This window comes from Pristiophorus japonicus, chromosome 19, assembly GCF_044704955.1.
Source record: "Pristiophorus japonicus isolate sPriJap1 chromosome 19, sPriJap1.hap1, whole genome shotgun sequence".
NCBI lineage: Eukaryota > Metazoa > Chordata > Chondrichthyes > Pristiophoridae > Pristiophorus > Pristiophorus japonicus.
In genome coordinates, this window is record NC_091995.1 from 81,151,944 (window position 1) to 81,169,249 (window position 17,306).

Below are 17,306 nucleotides of genomic sequence, written 5' to 3' on the forward strand. Positions count from 1 at the left end.
ACTGCTTCTTTAATAATGGACTCCCAACATTTTTCCAACCACAGATGTTAGGCTAACTGGTCTATAGTTTCCTGCTTTTTGTCTGCCTCCTTTTTTAAATAGGGGCGTTACATTTGCAGTTTTCCAATCTGAAAGACTTCTATCGGGTCATCCCTCAGCCATCAGACCCAGAGCCCAATTTCAAGCCATTTAAATATCACAACACTGGTGGAGCAGAGCGACAGCTGATAGGAATGTAGTGGTTGAAGTGAGAAAGGACTGAGAGAAAGTTATTTGTCGGGACCGGTTGACACAGATGAGAATTTTGGTGGCTACAAATCTTGGAGGAGGGCCATGGATTTTTTTTCTTTCTTTTTCGGGTGGAATTTTGGACGAAGATTGCCCTATATCTGGTATTTGATACAGGATTACAGAATCGTTGGCAGAGATGTGCTGTGTCTTTGGTCTTTGAAACCTGCAATGCCAACCAATAAGCAAAAAACAAACCTAAGTGATCTCCCTTTAAAGGGGCACAACTAATAAATAACTTGAAGACAAAAAAAACTTCTAAGTTTAAATTGTTAGTGTCCACCGGCTGTGGGAGGCCTCAAGTGTACCGGGAACACACCGCATACTAAGGGCCACCCAGGCAAGGCCAAGAATGCAGAAGAGAGGCAGGCAGCCAGAGCCACCAACTCCCTGGGCTGCACCCAACCTGGACCTGTAGATGGCCACCTTGGCCAGGAGCAGACCCACAGGCAGGTCCTCCGCACCAGTTGATCAGGAGCGTGGGATTGAAGTGGATCCAGAAGTTACGGAAGAGGTGCTCCAATCTCTCACATTGTGAAACCTGGAATGTAATTGAGGATATTTTCAGTAAAAACAAACGCCTTATCTGGGTGTGAGTTTTCTCTGGCCATACCTCTGCATTGAATCTACAGAAACAGGCCATTCAGCCCAACTGGTCTATGCCGGAGTTTATACTTCACATGAGCCTCCTCCCGTTCAAATAACCTCTTTCCACCCTGTACCCCTATCTTCTCTTCTGTCTAATGTATGCTTCAAGAGTCCCTTTAATTACATCTCTGCTATCGGCTTCGACCATTCTATGTGGCAGTGAGTTCTGCATTCTCACCACGCTGTGTAAAGAAAGTCCGTAAATTCTTTATTTGATGTGTTAATGGTGACCCTGTATTTATGCCCCATTGTCTGGACTTAGCCACAATTGGAAACAGTTTCTCCCCATCCACCTTATCGAACCCCTTCGTAATTTTAACGGCAAACATTTGACGGGTTTAGTTTGTGGTGCATTTGCCCAGGAGAGTTAAACGTACTGTTTGGCAAAAAGAGCGGTGGGTGTCAGTCCCATACGAAACACAATGACCAGTGGCTGTTTGACCAGTGCCCTCTACTGTATGTACTGGCTGGAATTATGCAGAAGACAGAAATTAACTTTAGGATCTTATCAAGCTAAAACTACATTTGAAGCAGTAATACTAATAGACAGCAAGCTGGAGGGAGGGCATCATGCACGACTGCTGTTCAGTAGAGGCCTTCCTCTTGGCTGAAGGTGCAGTGTTTCTTTTTATTTTAAATCCTTTTCTGATAGCTGTGTTGGGGTTTGATTCCAGAGGCACTGTCAGCCCTAGAGCATCTTGCCCTAGTGTCCATTCTTAACGTGTGAACCTAGACGATGAGGCTGCTTAATTCTAGGAACCATCGTAGCTGAGCCAAATCCTGTGCTTGTCTGATGTGGACATTTCAGTGGGCCACTGGATGTACCCACACTACAACAACAACAACTTGCATTTATGTAGTGCATTTAACCTAGCAAAACGTCCCAAGGTGCTTAAGAGCGAGATCAATAAAACTTTTTTGACCCCAAGCCACAGGAGGAGATATCAGGACAGATGATCAAAAGCACCGCCAAAGAGGTAGGTTTTAAGGAGCACCTTAAAGGAGGAGAGAGAAGCGGAGAGATTTATTCGGGAATTCCAGAGCTTCAAGCCTAGACAGCTGTAAGCGTGGCCACCAATGGTTGAGCGATTGAAATCGGAGGTGCACAAGAGGCCAGAATTGGAGGAGCGGAGAAATCTCGATGGCTTTAGGGCCGGAGGAAATTACAGAGACAGCGAGGGGTGAGGCCATGGTGGGATTTAAAAACCAGGGTGAGAATCTTAATATTGAGCTGTTGTTGGACCGTCTACGCCTGGTCGCTTGCGCAACCCCGATTTTTATCGCCTCTTAACTGTTTTGGCAGTGTGCGGGCCATTTAAAATACCGCGCATGCGCGATTTTTACATTGAAAAGCCGGCTGCACGGGGCCTCGAGAGCATCTAACAGCTACGCAGCTTGCAGGAAACATTGCCCATAATTGGCGGCCGTGCCTTCAGCTGCTTCGGCCCTAAGCGTTGGATTTTTTGCCCTAACCCTTTTTGCCTCTCCACCTTTCCCTTGTCTCTTAACTCGTTGCTTAAAACCTACCTCTTTCACCAAGCTTTTGGTCACCTCTCCTAATATCTCTATGTAGTTCGTTGCCAGCTTTTGTCTGATAACAATCCTGCGAAGCGCCTTGGGACATTTTACAGGCGCTTTATAAATGCAAGTTGTAGCCGCCCTAAAGCCAAATGCAATGGCTCCACTGCCACCTTGGCTAAGACAGCATGACTCCTCACCGACAAGGGTGAAACTCGAGACCTTTCTGGTTGATGCACCACACGGTACCCTTGCCTATTGAGGAATCAGGCGGGGTACCCTTTCTGTCTCTGAATTGATAACGGAAGCTCTCAGTTCCAGTCCCACAGTACGCTGCAGTAAACCAGCCATAATGTAATTGCAATGCCTTGTATGCACTGATAATTATTTTGTATTGCAGGCTGCAAAAGATGACAATACACATTCTAAAGGGGAAGGGAACACGAGTAGCAAAGTAAGACAGTTTCATTTTAATATTCAGTCATTTCTGTATTATTCTCTGGTAAGGTCTTATTAACGGCTGTTTGTCATGGTAGGTTTATTAAGGGGTCGGCCATTTTGGACTGAGATGAGGAGCAATGTCTTCACTCAGAGGGTTGTAAAGCTCATGGTGTACAGGGCTGTAGTAATACTCGCCCTCCTGTATGGATCAGAGGCATGGATGATGTACAAAAGATACCAGTCGCACGAGATATATTACCAACGATGTCTCCGCAAGATCCTGCAAATCCCCTGGGAGGACAGGTGCACCAACATCGTGTCCTTGCCCAGGCTAACATCCCCAGCATTGAAGTACTGACCACACTCTATCAGCTTCGCTGGGCAGGCCACATAGTTCGCATGCCAGACACGAGGCTCCCTAAGCAATTGCTCTATGCGGAGCTCCTTCACAGCAAACGAGCCAAGGTGGGCAGCGGAAACGTTAGAAGGACACCCTCAAAGCCTCCCTGATAAAGTGCGACATCGTCCCTGGCCGAAGACCGTCCTGGGTGGAGAAAGTGCATCCGGGAGTGCGTTGAGCTCTTCGAATCTCAACGCCGCGAGCGTGAATAGGTCAGGCGCAGCAGAAGGAGCGTGCGGCAAATCAGTCCCACCCACCCCCCTTCCCCGACGACTCTCTGTCCCACCTGTGACAGAGTCTGTGGCTCTCGCATTGGACTGTCAGCCACCAAAGGACTCACTTTAGGGATGGAAGCAAGTCTTCCTCGATTCCGAGGGACTGCCTATGATGATGATGTAAATCTTTGGAATTCTCTACCCCGGATGTTTATGGAAGCTCAGTCGTTGAGCATATTCAAAACCAGAGATCGATAGATTTTTGGATATTAAGGGAATCGAAGGATATGGGATAGTGTAGGCAAGTGGATTTGATCTTATTGAATGGTGGAGCAGGCTCGAGGGGCTATATGGCCTGATCCTATTTCTTATGTTTGAGAGGTTGAGTGGAACAGAAACATAGAAAAATAGGTGCAGGAATAGGCCATTCGGCCCTTCGAGCCTGCACCGCCATTCAATAAGATCATGGCTGATCATTCCTTCAGTACCCCTTTCCTGCTTTCTCTCCATACCCCTTGATCCCCTTAACCATAAGAGCCATATCTAACTCCCTCTTGAATATATCCAATGAACTGGCATCAACAACTCTCTGCGGCAGGGAATTCCACAGGTTAACAACTCTCTGAGTGAAGAAGTTTCTCCTCATCTCAGTCCTAAATGGCCTGCCCCTTATCCTAAGACTATGTCCCCTGGTTCTGGACTTCCCCAACATCGGGAACATTCTTCCCGCATCTAACCTGTCCAGTCCTGTCAGAATCTTATGTTTCTATGAGATCCCCTCTCATTCTTCTAATCTCCAGTGAATAAAGGCCCAGTTGATCCAGTCTCTCCTCATATGACAGCCCATCCATCCCTGGAATCAGTCTGGTGAACCTCGCTGCACTCCCTCGATAGCAAGAATGTCTTTACTCAGACTAGGAGACCAAAACTGAACACAATATTCCAGGTGAGGCCTTACTAAGGCCCTGTACAACTGCTGTAAGACCTCCCTGCTTCTATATTCAAATCTCCTAGCTATGAAGGCCAACAAACCATTTGCCGCCTTTATCGCCTGCTGTACCTGCGTGCCCACTTTCAGTGACTGATGAACCATGACACCCAGGTCTCGTTGCACTTCCCCTTTTCCTAGTCTGCTGCCATTCAGATAATAATCTGCCTTCGTGTTTTTGCCCCCAAAATGGATAACCTCAAATTTATCCACATTATACTGCATCTGCCATTTGCCCACTCACCTAACCTGTCCAAGTCACCCTGCAGCCTCTTGGCGTCCTCCTCACAGCTCACACCGCCACCCAGTTTAGTGTCATCTGCAAACTTGGAGATATTATACTCTATTCCTTCATCCAAATCGTTAATGTATATTGTAATGGGCCCATCCTTTCTGGAGTTTAGAAGAATGAGAGGTGATCTCATTGAAACATGTAAGATTCTGAGGGGGATTGATTAGATTGACGCTAAGAGGCTGATTCCCCCTTAGTGGAGATTCTAGAATTAGGGGTCGGCCATTTAGGACTGAGATGAGGAGGAATTTCTTCACTCAGAGGGTTGTCGCTGAGTATATTCAAGGCTGAGATTGAGATTTTTGGATATAACGATCGGATGGGAAAGTGGAGTTCGGGTCGAAGATCAGCCATGATCTTATTGAATGACGGAGCAGGCTTGAATGGCTTACTCTTGGTCCTATTTCTTACGTTCTTGGGTTTCACAACACTCAAATGCCTTTTATCCTGGTCTGTCATGTCACCATCATTCCTCATTGGATAAAATCGTCACTGAGCACTAATTTAATATTTCTGAAATTAATATGACAACTGGATAACTATTGAGGGAGTAACAGGCAGAAATTGTTAAGCGTCGTCCCAGACTTCTCCCCTCCCCCGGATTTCCGAATGTCCGTGCTGTCCGCCTGAATCGTGCATTGGGTCCCTTGACCACACTAAACACCTGTTCCAGTACCCTCCTCCCAGTAACTGAATTTAAATTCCCCAGCTGCCATGGTGGGATTTGAACTCGTGTCTCCGGATCATTCGTCCGATTCAGAGTGCAGTGTTAACCATTGTCACTTGGATGGATTATTTTTACATCATTTTATTTTTGCTGTGTTCATGATTGTGTTGCCTGAAAAATACATGCACCTGTCGTTTCTCCCTGAAGATAATTCGGGCGGTCCCGCACAGGCCGCTCACTAGCTCTTGTCACTGGAAAAGATCCTAAATTATTATATCTTAAATAAAGCAATGTAACGGAGTACTGTAGACGTGAATAAGTGTGACCTTAGTCTCTTTATTCTAACTCGAGTGTTCGTACAGCATGAGAGGCCTACTTACATACAGTGCTCCCAAGAAATGCTGGGGATCCCTTGGGATTCCCAACAGATACGCCCTCTGGTGGTGGTATAATGCGGTTACATAATGTTGCGTACATAACATCACTCTCTCCCAAAGTCAGTAGTACACTTGTTTACAGGGTGAGATGATCTGGGGCTTTCCAATCCCTAGTCGATCGTCTCGGTACAAATGCAGGAGCAGGTGAGTTGGTTGGGCTTTCGCTGGGCTGCTGGGTGTGATACATTCACAGAGCACAGCGCACACAGCTCCTAATATGGCAGGCAGCACTGTCGGAAGCCTCCGGAACAGCCTGGTTCTGTTTATTATTAACTCTGCAGTTGCAGTACACAATACGTCCACATCCACAGTGTGGCGCTACAAACATTACAAGCTTACAGACATTACACTTCTCCCTCCTTAATGAAGAAGTTATTATAACAAACATCATACATAACTTTCATTTTTATACATAACACAGGATATAGACTTTTTTTTCCATATTTACAAATGTAACTTTACCACTTGTTTTCTGTTTCGAAGAGGATACCTTCGCTCTCTAACAGAACCCCCCAAACATGGTGTCGATTTCACACTCGTTCGAGGCTCATCCCGAGGAATGTTTTCCTCCACGGAATTTTCTTGATTTTCTTTTGAACTCCCTCTAACTTCAAGCTCTTTGTTTCCCTGACTCGGACTCCGACTTTAATTCTGATTCTCTCCTGGATTTGTTTCCAGTACATTAGATTTAGGATTTGCTACTGGTATGTCAAAACTATCTGATGGAGTCAGAAATAATTGAATCATTCCCACCTTCAACTCCTTCCATGTCTGTAGGTAAAATATGATCAATATGAACAAACCTAACCTGTCCATTATCAAACATCTTTACCAAATATGCGCGGGGACCACATATCTTCACCACTCTTCCTAGTAATGGTTCTTCACTCTCACCACCTGGTTTAATTTCACACTTCTCTCTTTTACTCTACTTCTATCATGATTCTCTTTCTGTCTTAATTGTGTCTTTTCTACGGACTCTGCCAAATTTGGTTTTAACAACGAGAATCTGGTTCGTGGCTGTCATTGGAGAAACAACTCTGCTGGTGTTCTACCAGTAGTTGTATGAGGAGTATTTCGATATGTAATCAAAAAATTAGCCAATTTGTGATCCAATGACAACTGTCGTTTCCTTGGATTTGGATCTAACATTTATTTTATGAGGGCACGTTTTACAATTTGTACAGTGCGCTCTGCTGCACCATTCGAGGCAGGGTGGTACAGTGGAACCTTGGTATGTTTCACACCATTTTTGCTCGTGAACTGTGAAAATTCTTCTGAACGAAATTGTAGTCCATTATCCAAAGCAATTTCTTCTGGGAGGCAGAAAATAATTTTCGTAAAATGTCCAATGTTTTACTTGTTATTTTCCACATTGAATGGCTATCAATCACAATGAACAATTGTTGTCCTTCTAGCTCAGCAGATTCAATATGTAGCCTTTGCCATACCCTGTGAGGCCATTTCCATGGTTGTAATGGTACTGATGGTGGTTGCTTGCTTACCAATGGACATGTCATACACTGACTCACGATGTACTCTATATCTTTATCAAGACCTGGCCGTCATAAATAACTGCGTGCAAAACTCTTGGTCAAGCACATTCCCAGGTGCTAGTCATGGAGGTCTCCTAATAATTTGGACCTGAATTTATTTGGTATAACCACTCTTGCACCCCACATGTTACAATCTTTATCAACTGATAATTCATTCCTACGAATAAAGAATGGATGTGTATCTTTGTCTGTTACCTGGTTTGGCCATCCATTTGCAATTTACTCATACACCTTTGACATCACTGGGTCACGTTTGGTTGCTCTACCAATCTCTTCAGCTGTGACTGGCAGTTCATCAATGTATGGAAAATAAAACACTTCTTCCCTATCGGATGTAACTTGTGATGGGGAAGGCAATCTAGACATTGCATCAGCATTACTGTGATCAGTTGATCGTCTGCATTTAATATCACATGTATATGCTGACAAAATCAAAGCCCATCTCTGCATTCAGGCTGCAGCTAATGTTGGAACTGGGGACTTTGGATGGAGGATTGCTGTTCGGGGCTTATGGTCCGTAACGATGGTAAACTTACAACCATACAAGTATTTGTGAAACTTCTTGACCCCAAAAATTAATGCCAAAGCTTCCCTTTCAATTTGCCCATAATTACTCTCGCTGGAACTGAGAGTGCGTGAAGCAAAAGCAGTTGGTCTCTCCTCTCCACTTTGTGATACATGAGCGATCACTGCCCCAACTCCATACAGAGAGGCATCACATGCTAGCTTAATCTCCTTAGATATGTCATAGTGAACTAACATGGTGCTCTCTACCAATTTGCTTTTACACTCCTTGAATGCTGTATCGCATTCTTTTGACCACTTCTAATGGACCTGTTTTTTCAAAAGTTCATTCAGTGGATGTAATACTGTAGCCAAATTTGGTAGGAACTTCCCATAATAGTTCAAAAGACCCAAGAATGAACAAAGTTCAGTGACATTCCTGGGAGTGGGTGCATTTCTGATTGCATCCAGTTTTTCCTTGGTCGGATGTAAACCATCTTTGACTACTCTGTACCCTAAGTACTCCACTGAGTTTTTAATTAACTCACACTTATGAGCAGACACTCGTACTCTGTGCTTCTCTAGCCGTTTGAAGATTTAATTCAATATGTTATGAACTTGCCTATTTGGTGCTGAAGTTAGTAGGTCATCCAAATAACATACTACCCCTTCAGTACCTTGCAAAATCTGGTTCATCACCCCTTGGAATATGGCAGGGGCGGAAGACACTGCAAACTGTAGCCTATTAAATTGATATAGGCCTAAATGAGTATTTATAGTCAAACATGACTTGGACTCCTCATCGAGTTCAAGCTGTAAGTAGGCATTTGTAAGATCCAGTTTTGAGAAGTTCTGACCACCTGTCAGTGTTGTGAACAAATCTTCTATATTCGGCAATGTATTGGGGACAATACCCCCTGGAACCTGGTTTACGGTTACTTTATAATCGCCACACAATCTTACCTTACCATCGGACTTGGGTACAACAACAATGGGTGTGGCCCAATTACATCGATCAATCTTACAAATAATGTTCTCAGTCTCTAGTCTTTTGAGTTCTTGCTCAACTTTCTCCTTGAGTAAATATGGTATGGAACGTGGCTTGTAGTAAACCAATCCAGTGTCCTTCTGTACCCTGACACTCGCCTTGAAGCCTTGGATCGGACTGCCCGTTTCGCAGAACACCTTTGAATACTTCTTGATAACCTCATCCGTTGATGAAAATCTCGCTTCCACACGGAAAATCTCAGTCCAATCCAGCTTCAGTGATCTCAACCAATTTCTTCCTAGTAAGGCAGAAATTGTCTCCTTCCACTACTATTAGAGGGAAGTTCTGAAATTGATCCTTGTATTTGTGATACGACCTACCACAGGAATTTTCTCTCCCGAGTAGCCTCGCAGCTCTATCTTGGATTTCTCCAGTTGGAAATCACGCAATTTGTCGCGGTATAGTGACTCTGGTACTACACTCACGGAAGCACCCGTGTCAAGTTCCATTGGTATCTTGAATCCCGCAACATCTATGGATTTTGATGCTTTCCGAATCGCTGTCTGTTAACCTCGTGCTCCTGATGACGTGTAACAAACGTCCTGTTGTTGTTTTTCCATGCTATGTAGTCTCTTGGGATTTCTACTCGTAGCTTTGAACGCTGATTTACCCTTCAGTCGGCATGCCTTCGCAAGATGCCCAGTCTTTCTGCAGAAGAAACACTCTGCCTTGACATATGGACAACTTTGAGCAATGTGATGTCCCAAGCACCTATAGCACGACTTCGACGCCCTGTTAGAATTTCCAGTTTCTGAGACTTTGGGCCCTCACTGCCTTTTACTTTGAACCTGCAGGCGATTTACCTCGGTTGACTGACGACTGTAATTATTATGAAATTCTTGGGAATATTGTTCGGCCATGCCCATCGACCTCACTGTTTGACAAGCTTTCTCAAAAGTCAAGTCATCCGTCGTCAATAACTTCCTTCTGATCGCATCATTTGTCACCCCACAAACAAAACGATCCCGAAATACTCGGTTTTGAAAGTTTCCAAAATTACAGTGCATCGATAGCTTTTTTTAATGCTACGATGCAATCACTGATACTATCATCAATCTTTTGATTCCAAATCCCGAAACGATAGCTTTCAGCAATTTCTAACGATTTGGGGTTAGAGTGCTGCTCCAGCTTCGTTAAAATCTCTTTAAGCGTTGTGTCCTTTGGCTCGTCAGGCACAAGCAGATTTACCAGCGTTTCATACAATGCCAGACCTGCCTCCGATTAAAAAGATCGCTATCCTACGTTCCAACACCGTCTGGTTCTGGACTGCATTGTCTGGAACTTCGATTATGTTATTTGCAGTGAAATAAATTTCTAGCCGATCCACATACGCTTTAAAATGTTCCCGGTCATGTCTATATTCACCCAAATGTCCCATCATACCTCCCATTTTAATCTCTAGCTGTTCACACCGTGTGCTGTATTTCACCTCGGATTTTTGTAGCTTTTTCCAAAGACAGAAACTTCCAAAGTCTCTGTCGACTGGCTGAATCCTTCGCTAACAAAATTTAAGCTTTAAATCATCCGAAAAATTCCATCTCATCGCCAAATGTGATATATTCAGAGCACAGCACACACAGCTCCTAACATGGCAGGCAGCTCTGTCGGAAGCCTCCAGAACAGCCTGGTTCTGTTTATTATTAACTCTGCAGTTGCAGTACACAATACGTCCACATCCACAGTGTGGAGCTACAAACATTACAAGCTTACAGACATTACACTGGGGACGATGAGTTCAGCTTCGTGGTCAACCGTGATGCGGTTACCACGTGTGTGTGTCGGAGGGTCGAAGTTGATGGTGTCCTCTTCAGGTTGCTCGTGGCAGACTGTAAATCACAATTTGGTTTGGTCCAAATGCTTTCTGCAAGTTAGTCCCTTTGCGAGTTTGACCTGAAACACACTACTCCCTTCTTTGTCTATGACCGTGCCAGCAAGCCATTTGGGACCATGTCCATATTTGAGTACAAATACAGGGTCATTGACTTCAATATCGAGTGACAAATTTACACGATCATGGTACATGCTTTCTTGATGTCGCTTGCCCTCGACATGATCCTGGCGATCAGGGTGGACTAGAGAGAACCTTGTTTTGAACGTCCTTTTCATGAGCAGCTCGCCTGGGGAAACCCCAGTGAGCGAGTGGGGTCTGGTGCGGTAGCGGAGCAGGACTCTGAACAGGCGGGTCTGCAGGGAGCCTTCCGACACGCGTTTTCAAACGTTGCTTGATGGTTTGGACTGCCCGTTCTGCTGTTAGATGCGGGCTTGAACGAGGCAGATGTGATGTGCTTGATCCCATTGTGGGTCATGAATTCCTTGAATTCAGTGCTGACGAGGATATCAGGCAGGCCGTGCGTGGCAAACATGGCTCATAGGTTTTCGATGAAGGTAGTGGACGTGCTTACAGACATTATTACACGCACAATCCATTTTGAATAAGCATCCACAACAACCAAGAACATTTTGCCTAAGAACCGGCCAACAAAGTCAACATGGATCCTAGACCACGGTTTGGAGGGCCATGACCACAAACTTAACGGTGCCTCCCTGGGTGCATTGCTCAGTTGAGAGCAAGTGTTGCATTGGCGCACGCAAGACTCGAAATCTGAGTCAATGCTGGGCTACCACACATGGGATCTGGCTATAGCTTTCATCATTACTGTGCCTAGGTGGGTGCTGTGTAGGTCGCGTATGAACGTTTCCCTGCCTGCCTTGGGTAAATCCACGCGATTACCCCACAAAAGATAGTCCGCCTGTATGGACATTTCGTCTTTACGCCGTTGGAACAGCTTGATCTATTCCTGCATCTCCGCTGGAATGTTGGACCAGCTCCCATGGAGGACACAGTTTTTTTTTTACAAGGGACAGTAAAGGATCCTGGCTGGTCGACGTCCTGATCTGGCGGGCCCCATTGGGTGACTTTTCGTTTTCAAATGCATCCATCACTAAGAGCAAGTCTGCAGGCTGTGCCATTTCCACCCCGGTGGTGGGCAGTGGTAGCCGACTGAGGATGTCAGCGCAGTTCTCTGCCTGGCCTGTGGCGAATTACATCATTATATGCAGACAGCTTGAGCGTCCATCTTTGGATGCGAGCAGAGGCATTGGTATTGATACCTTTGCTCTCTGAGAATAGCGACATGAGCGGCTTGTGGTCAGTTTCTAACTCAAACTTTAGCCCAAACAGATACTGATGCATTTTTTTAACCCGTATACGCATGCGAGAGCTGATTTTTCAATCATGCTGTAGGCCCTTTCGGCCATGGACAAGCTCCTAGATTCATAAGCGACCGGGTTGCAATGTTCCCTATTCGTTCGCTTGTTGTAACACACATCCGACTCTGTACGAAGACTCATTGCAAGCTAGCACTAAACGTTTACATGGACTATATAAGATGAGCAGATTGTTGGAACATAACAGATTTCTGGCTTTTTCAAAAGCCATCTCTTGTGATTTCCCTCATACCCAGTCATTTCCCTTGCGTAGCAATGCATGTAGAGGTTCCAGCAAGGTGCTTAACCCGGGTAGGAAATTAACAAAATAATTGAGTCCCAGGAACGACTGCAGTTCCGACACGTTCTGTGGTCTCGGCGCGTTCTTGATGGCCTCCCGTCTTGGCGTCAGTGGGTCTGATGCCGTCTGCTACAATTCTTCTCCCTAAGAGCTTGACCTCTGGCGCCAGGAAAACACACTTCGAGCGTTTCAACCTGAGTCTCCCGTGATCTAGCCGACTTAAAACCTCCTCCAGGTTCTTCAGGTGTTCGATGGTGTCCCCACCTGTGATCAATATGTCATCCTGGAAAACCACGGCACGCGGAACCGACTTTAGTAGACTCTCCATGTTCCTTTGAAAAATCGCCGCGGCCAATCGAATCCCAAATGGGCATCTATTGTAGATAAACAGATCTTTGTGCGTGTTGATGCAGATGAGGCCTTTCGATGATTCTGCCAGCTCCTGCGTCATGTAGGCCGAGGTCAGGTCCAACTTGGTGAACGTCTTTCCTCCTGCCAGTGTCGCAAATAGGTCATCTGCCTTAGGTAGCGGTACTGTTCCTGCAGCAAAAAACGGTTAATCATTACTTTATAGTCCCCACAAATTCTGGCCGTGCCGTCGCCCTTGAGAATCGGAACAATCGGACTGGCCCACTCGTTGAACTCCACCGGCGCGATGGTGCCCTCTCGTTGTAGCCTGTCTAGCTCGATCTCCACTTTCTCTCGCATCATATATGGCACCGCCCTTGCCTTGTGGTGGATGGGTTGTGTACCGGGAACCAAGTGGATCTGCACCTTCGCCCCCGAGAAGCTTCCGATGCCTGGCTCAAACAACGATGGAATCTTGCTCAGAACCTGGGCACATGAGGGACGAAAGCGCTCGGATGTCATCCCAGTTCCAGCAGATTTTTCCCAGCCAGTTTCTGCCGAACAGTATGGGGCCATCTCCTTATACAATCCATAGTAGTCGTTTGTGCACTGCTCCATCATAGGAGACTTTTACTGCTGCGCTGCCAGTTACAGGGATGAGCTCTTTAGTGTAGCTTCTCAGCTGGTATGAATAAGGCTTGGGCCTTTGTGCATTGTTGCACCACAGCCTGTCGAAGGCCTTTTCGATCATGATGGACTGACTCGCACCCGTGTCCAGTTCCATGGATACTGGAATTCCATTCAGTTTGACTTTTAACAATTTTGTGGAGAAGGTGTGTAACCCGTACACTTCTGCCTCCTCAGTTTGAGTTTCTAGTTCAATTTGATCCGCCATGGATCGGTCTTCCTCTGCAACGTGGTGGTTTGCAGGGTTTGCAGCTCGTCTGAACATTTGCTGGAGGTGTCCCATTGTTCCACAGCCTTTGCACGCATAGTGTTTGAAACATAGAAAATAGGTGCAGGAGCAGGCCATTCAGCCCTTCTAGCCTTGAAGCGTCATTAATGGGCTCGATCACCTCCGCAGCGCCAACAAGGTGTCAATTGCCTCGCATTAACGCTTGATTGCGGACTCTGGGTCATCTGAGGTCCTGCAGCTGCAGGCATGTACGTTCTGCCATATGCATTCCTGCCTGAAAACGACCTTCCTTTGTGTACAGTACTTGCCAAAACATCTTTATGCTGCGAAATTTGTTTGGCGTTATTGCTGGTGGACATAAATTCCTGGGCTATCGTTATGGCTTGCTCAGGTTCGATATTTCAACAGTCGATAGTTTGCAAAGGATAACCTCATGGCCAATGCCAAGCGCAAAGAAGTCTCTTAGCATTTGCTCCAGGAATCCATCGATTTTGCAATGTCCTGCAAGGCGCCTTAGTTCGGCGACGTAGCTCGCCACTTCCTGGCCTTCAGACTGTTGATATGTGTAAAATCGATACCTTGCCATCAGAATGCTCTCCTTCGGATTTAGGTGCTCCTGGACCAGCGTACACAGTTCTTCATACAATTTGGTTGTTGGTTTCACCGGAGCAAGAAGATTCTTCATGAGGCAATAGGTTGTTGCCCCGCAGACAGTGAGGAGGATCGCCCTTCGCTTGGCAGTGTTCACACTCCCTTCCAACTTGTTGGCCATGAAGTATTGGTCGAGTCGCTCCACGAAGGCCTCCCAATCGTCCCCTTCTGAGAATTTCTCCTGAATGCCAACAGTTCTCTGTATTTTCGCGTGATGGTTCGTTATCTCGTCGCTAGTTGTTATATCTCAAATAAAGCAATGTAACTGAGTACTGTAAACGTGAGTAAGTGTGACCTTAGTTTCTTTTTTCTAACTCGAGTGTTGGTACAGCATGGCAGGCTTATATACAGTGCTCCCAAGGGATACTGGGATCCCTTGGGACTCCAACAGATACGCCCTCTGGTGGCGGTAGAATGCTGGTTACATAGTGTTGCATACATAACAATTTTCTCTCTTTTCCACAGTACGATCCGTATGCCTACAATGCCGATTACGACCTTCACACCGGTAAACCTTAAATTTTAATTTTTTATTTGGTGCTCTTGCTTTGGAATTATTGACTCCCCATGCTGTTCAAGTCTGCAGCCATCAGTGATTATATGTTTGAGCTGTAGAGAGGAGCTGAGCAAAACAGAGTCGAGCCTTCCTTACAGAGTGGGTGAGCTGTCCGTGAGCGCGTCACATTGGCCTCGATTTTAGGCGGGAGTAGAGGGGCGGGGTTGGCGGTACGTTGCGCGAGAGCCCCAAAGTAGGCAGTGTGGCGGGGGGGGGGGGAAGAACACGGAGGCCCAGCTGAAATTAACGGCCAGGCCCCATTTGCATAAATGTTTAAGGAGTCCTGGCTGATCATGGGCTCTCTGTGCTGGGAGGAGCCTGCAATTGGTGGGCCTCACTGACCTTAAATGTGAGTATTTGGAGGCCATGGCTGGCGCAGTCGGTGAGCACACCACCTGGTATAGTGCCAAGCCAGGTAGACTCAGACCATCCAATTATGCACAAGAGAGGGTACAGAGGAGATTTACAAGGATGTTGCCTGGACTGGAGAATTTTAGCTATGAGGAAAGATAGGATGGGCTGGGGATGTTTTCTTTGGATCAGAGGAGGCTGAGGGGAGACCTGATTGAGGTGTATAAAATTATGAGGGGCCTAGATAGAGTGGATAGGAAGGACCTGTTTCCCTTAGCAGATGGGTCAACAACAGGGGGCATTGATTTAAAGTAATTGGTAGGCAGTTTAGAGGGGATTTGAAGAGAAATGTTTTCACCCAGAGGGTGGTGGGGATCTGGAACTCACTGCCTGAAAGGGTGGTAGAGGCAGAAACCCTCACCACATTTAAAAAATATTCGGATATGCACTTGAATAAGGTACAAGAACTGGAAAATGGGATTAGGCTGGATAGGTCTTTTTCGGCCGGCATGGGCCAAAATGGCCTCCTTCCGTGCTGTAAATTTCCATGGCTCTATTCTGGGTTTGACATAGAAATTTAGAAACTAGGTGCAGGAGTAGGCCATTCGGCCCTTCGAGCCTGCACCGCCATTCAATGAGTTCATGGCTAAACATGCAACTTCAGTACCTCATTCCTGCTTTCTCGCCATACCCCTTGATCCCCCTAGTCGTAAGGACTTCATCTAACTCCTTTTTGAATATATTTAGTGAATTGGCGTCAACAGCTTTCTGTGGTGGAGAATTCCACAGGTTCACCACTCTCTGGGTGAAGAAGTCTCTCCTCATCTCGGTCCTAAATGGCTTACCCCTTATCCTTAGACTGTGACACCTGGTTCTGGACTTCCCCAACATTGGGAACATTCTTCCTGCATCTAACCTGTCTAAACCCGTCAGAATTTTAAAAGGTTCTATGAGGTCCCCTCTCATTCTTCTGAACTCCAGTGAATACAAGCCCAGTTGATCCAGTCTTTCTTGATAGGTCAGTCCCGCCATCCCGAGAATCAGACTGGTGAACCTTCGCTGCACTCCTTCAATAGCAAGAATGTCCTTCCTCAGGTTAGGAGACCAAAACTGTACACAATACTTCAGGTGTAGCCTCACCAAGGCCCTGTACAACTGTAGCAACACCTCCCTGCCCCTGTACTCAAATCCCCTCGCTGTGAAGGCCAACATGCCATTTGCTTTCTTAACTGCCTGCTGTACCTGCATGCCAACCTTCAATGACTGATGTACCATGACACCCGGGTCTCGTTGCACCTTCCCTTTTCCTAATCTGTCACCATTCAGATAATATTCTGTCTCTCTGTTTTTACAACCAAAGTGGATAACCTCACATTTCTCCACATTCTACTTCATCTGCCATGCATTTGCCCACTCACCTAACCTATCCAAGTCACTCTGCAGCCTCATAGCATCCTCCTCGCAGCTCACACTGCCACCCAACTTAGTGTCATCCGCAAATTTGGAGATACTACATTTGATCCTCTCGTCTAAATCATTGATGTACAATGTAAACAGCTGGGGCCCCAGCACAGAACCTTGCGGTACCCCACTAGTCACTGCCTGCCATTCTGAAAAGTACCCATTTTACTCCTACTCTTTGCTTCCTGTCTGCCAACCAGTTCTCAATCCACGTCAGCACACTACCCCCAATCCCATGTGCTTTAACTTTGTACATTAATCTCTTGTGTGGGACCTTGTCAAAAGCCTTCTGAAAGTCCAAACACACTACATCAACTGGTTCCCCCTTGTCCACTCTACTGGAAACATCCTCAAAAAATTCCAGAAGATTTGTCAAGCATGATTTCCCTTTCACAAATCCATGCTGACTTGGACCTATCATGTCACCTCTTTCCAAATGTCCTGGGGCATTGGAACAGGTTCTGAGGGAGGTGGGACCAGTACAAACCGGACGGTCTGCACCTGGGCAGGATC

At 46.1% G+C, this 17,306-nt stretch overlaps 1 protein-coding gene across 2 annotated transcripts in view; it reads left to right on the top strand.

The window, feature by feature from the left end:
* eif3s6ip (eukaryotic translation initiation factor 3, subunit 6 interacting protein) overlaps nt 1-17,306 on the top strand; it is a 65,416-nt gene that overhangs the window by 6,574 nt on the left and 41,536 nt on the right. The window contains exons 2-3 of one of the 2 annotated variants that reach the window (XM_070861692.1): nt 2,855-2,908; nt 14,891-14,933. In XM_070861692.1, coding sequence (XP_070717793.1) covers nt 2,855-2,908; nt 14,891-14,933 — 97 coding nt within the window. The remainder of the gene's footprint in view (nt 1-2,854; nt 2,909-14,890; nt 14,934-17,306) is intronic. The other variant, XM_070861693.1, reaches the window with a different exon arrangement.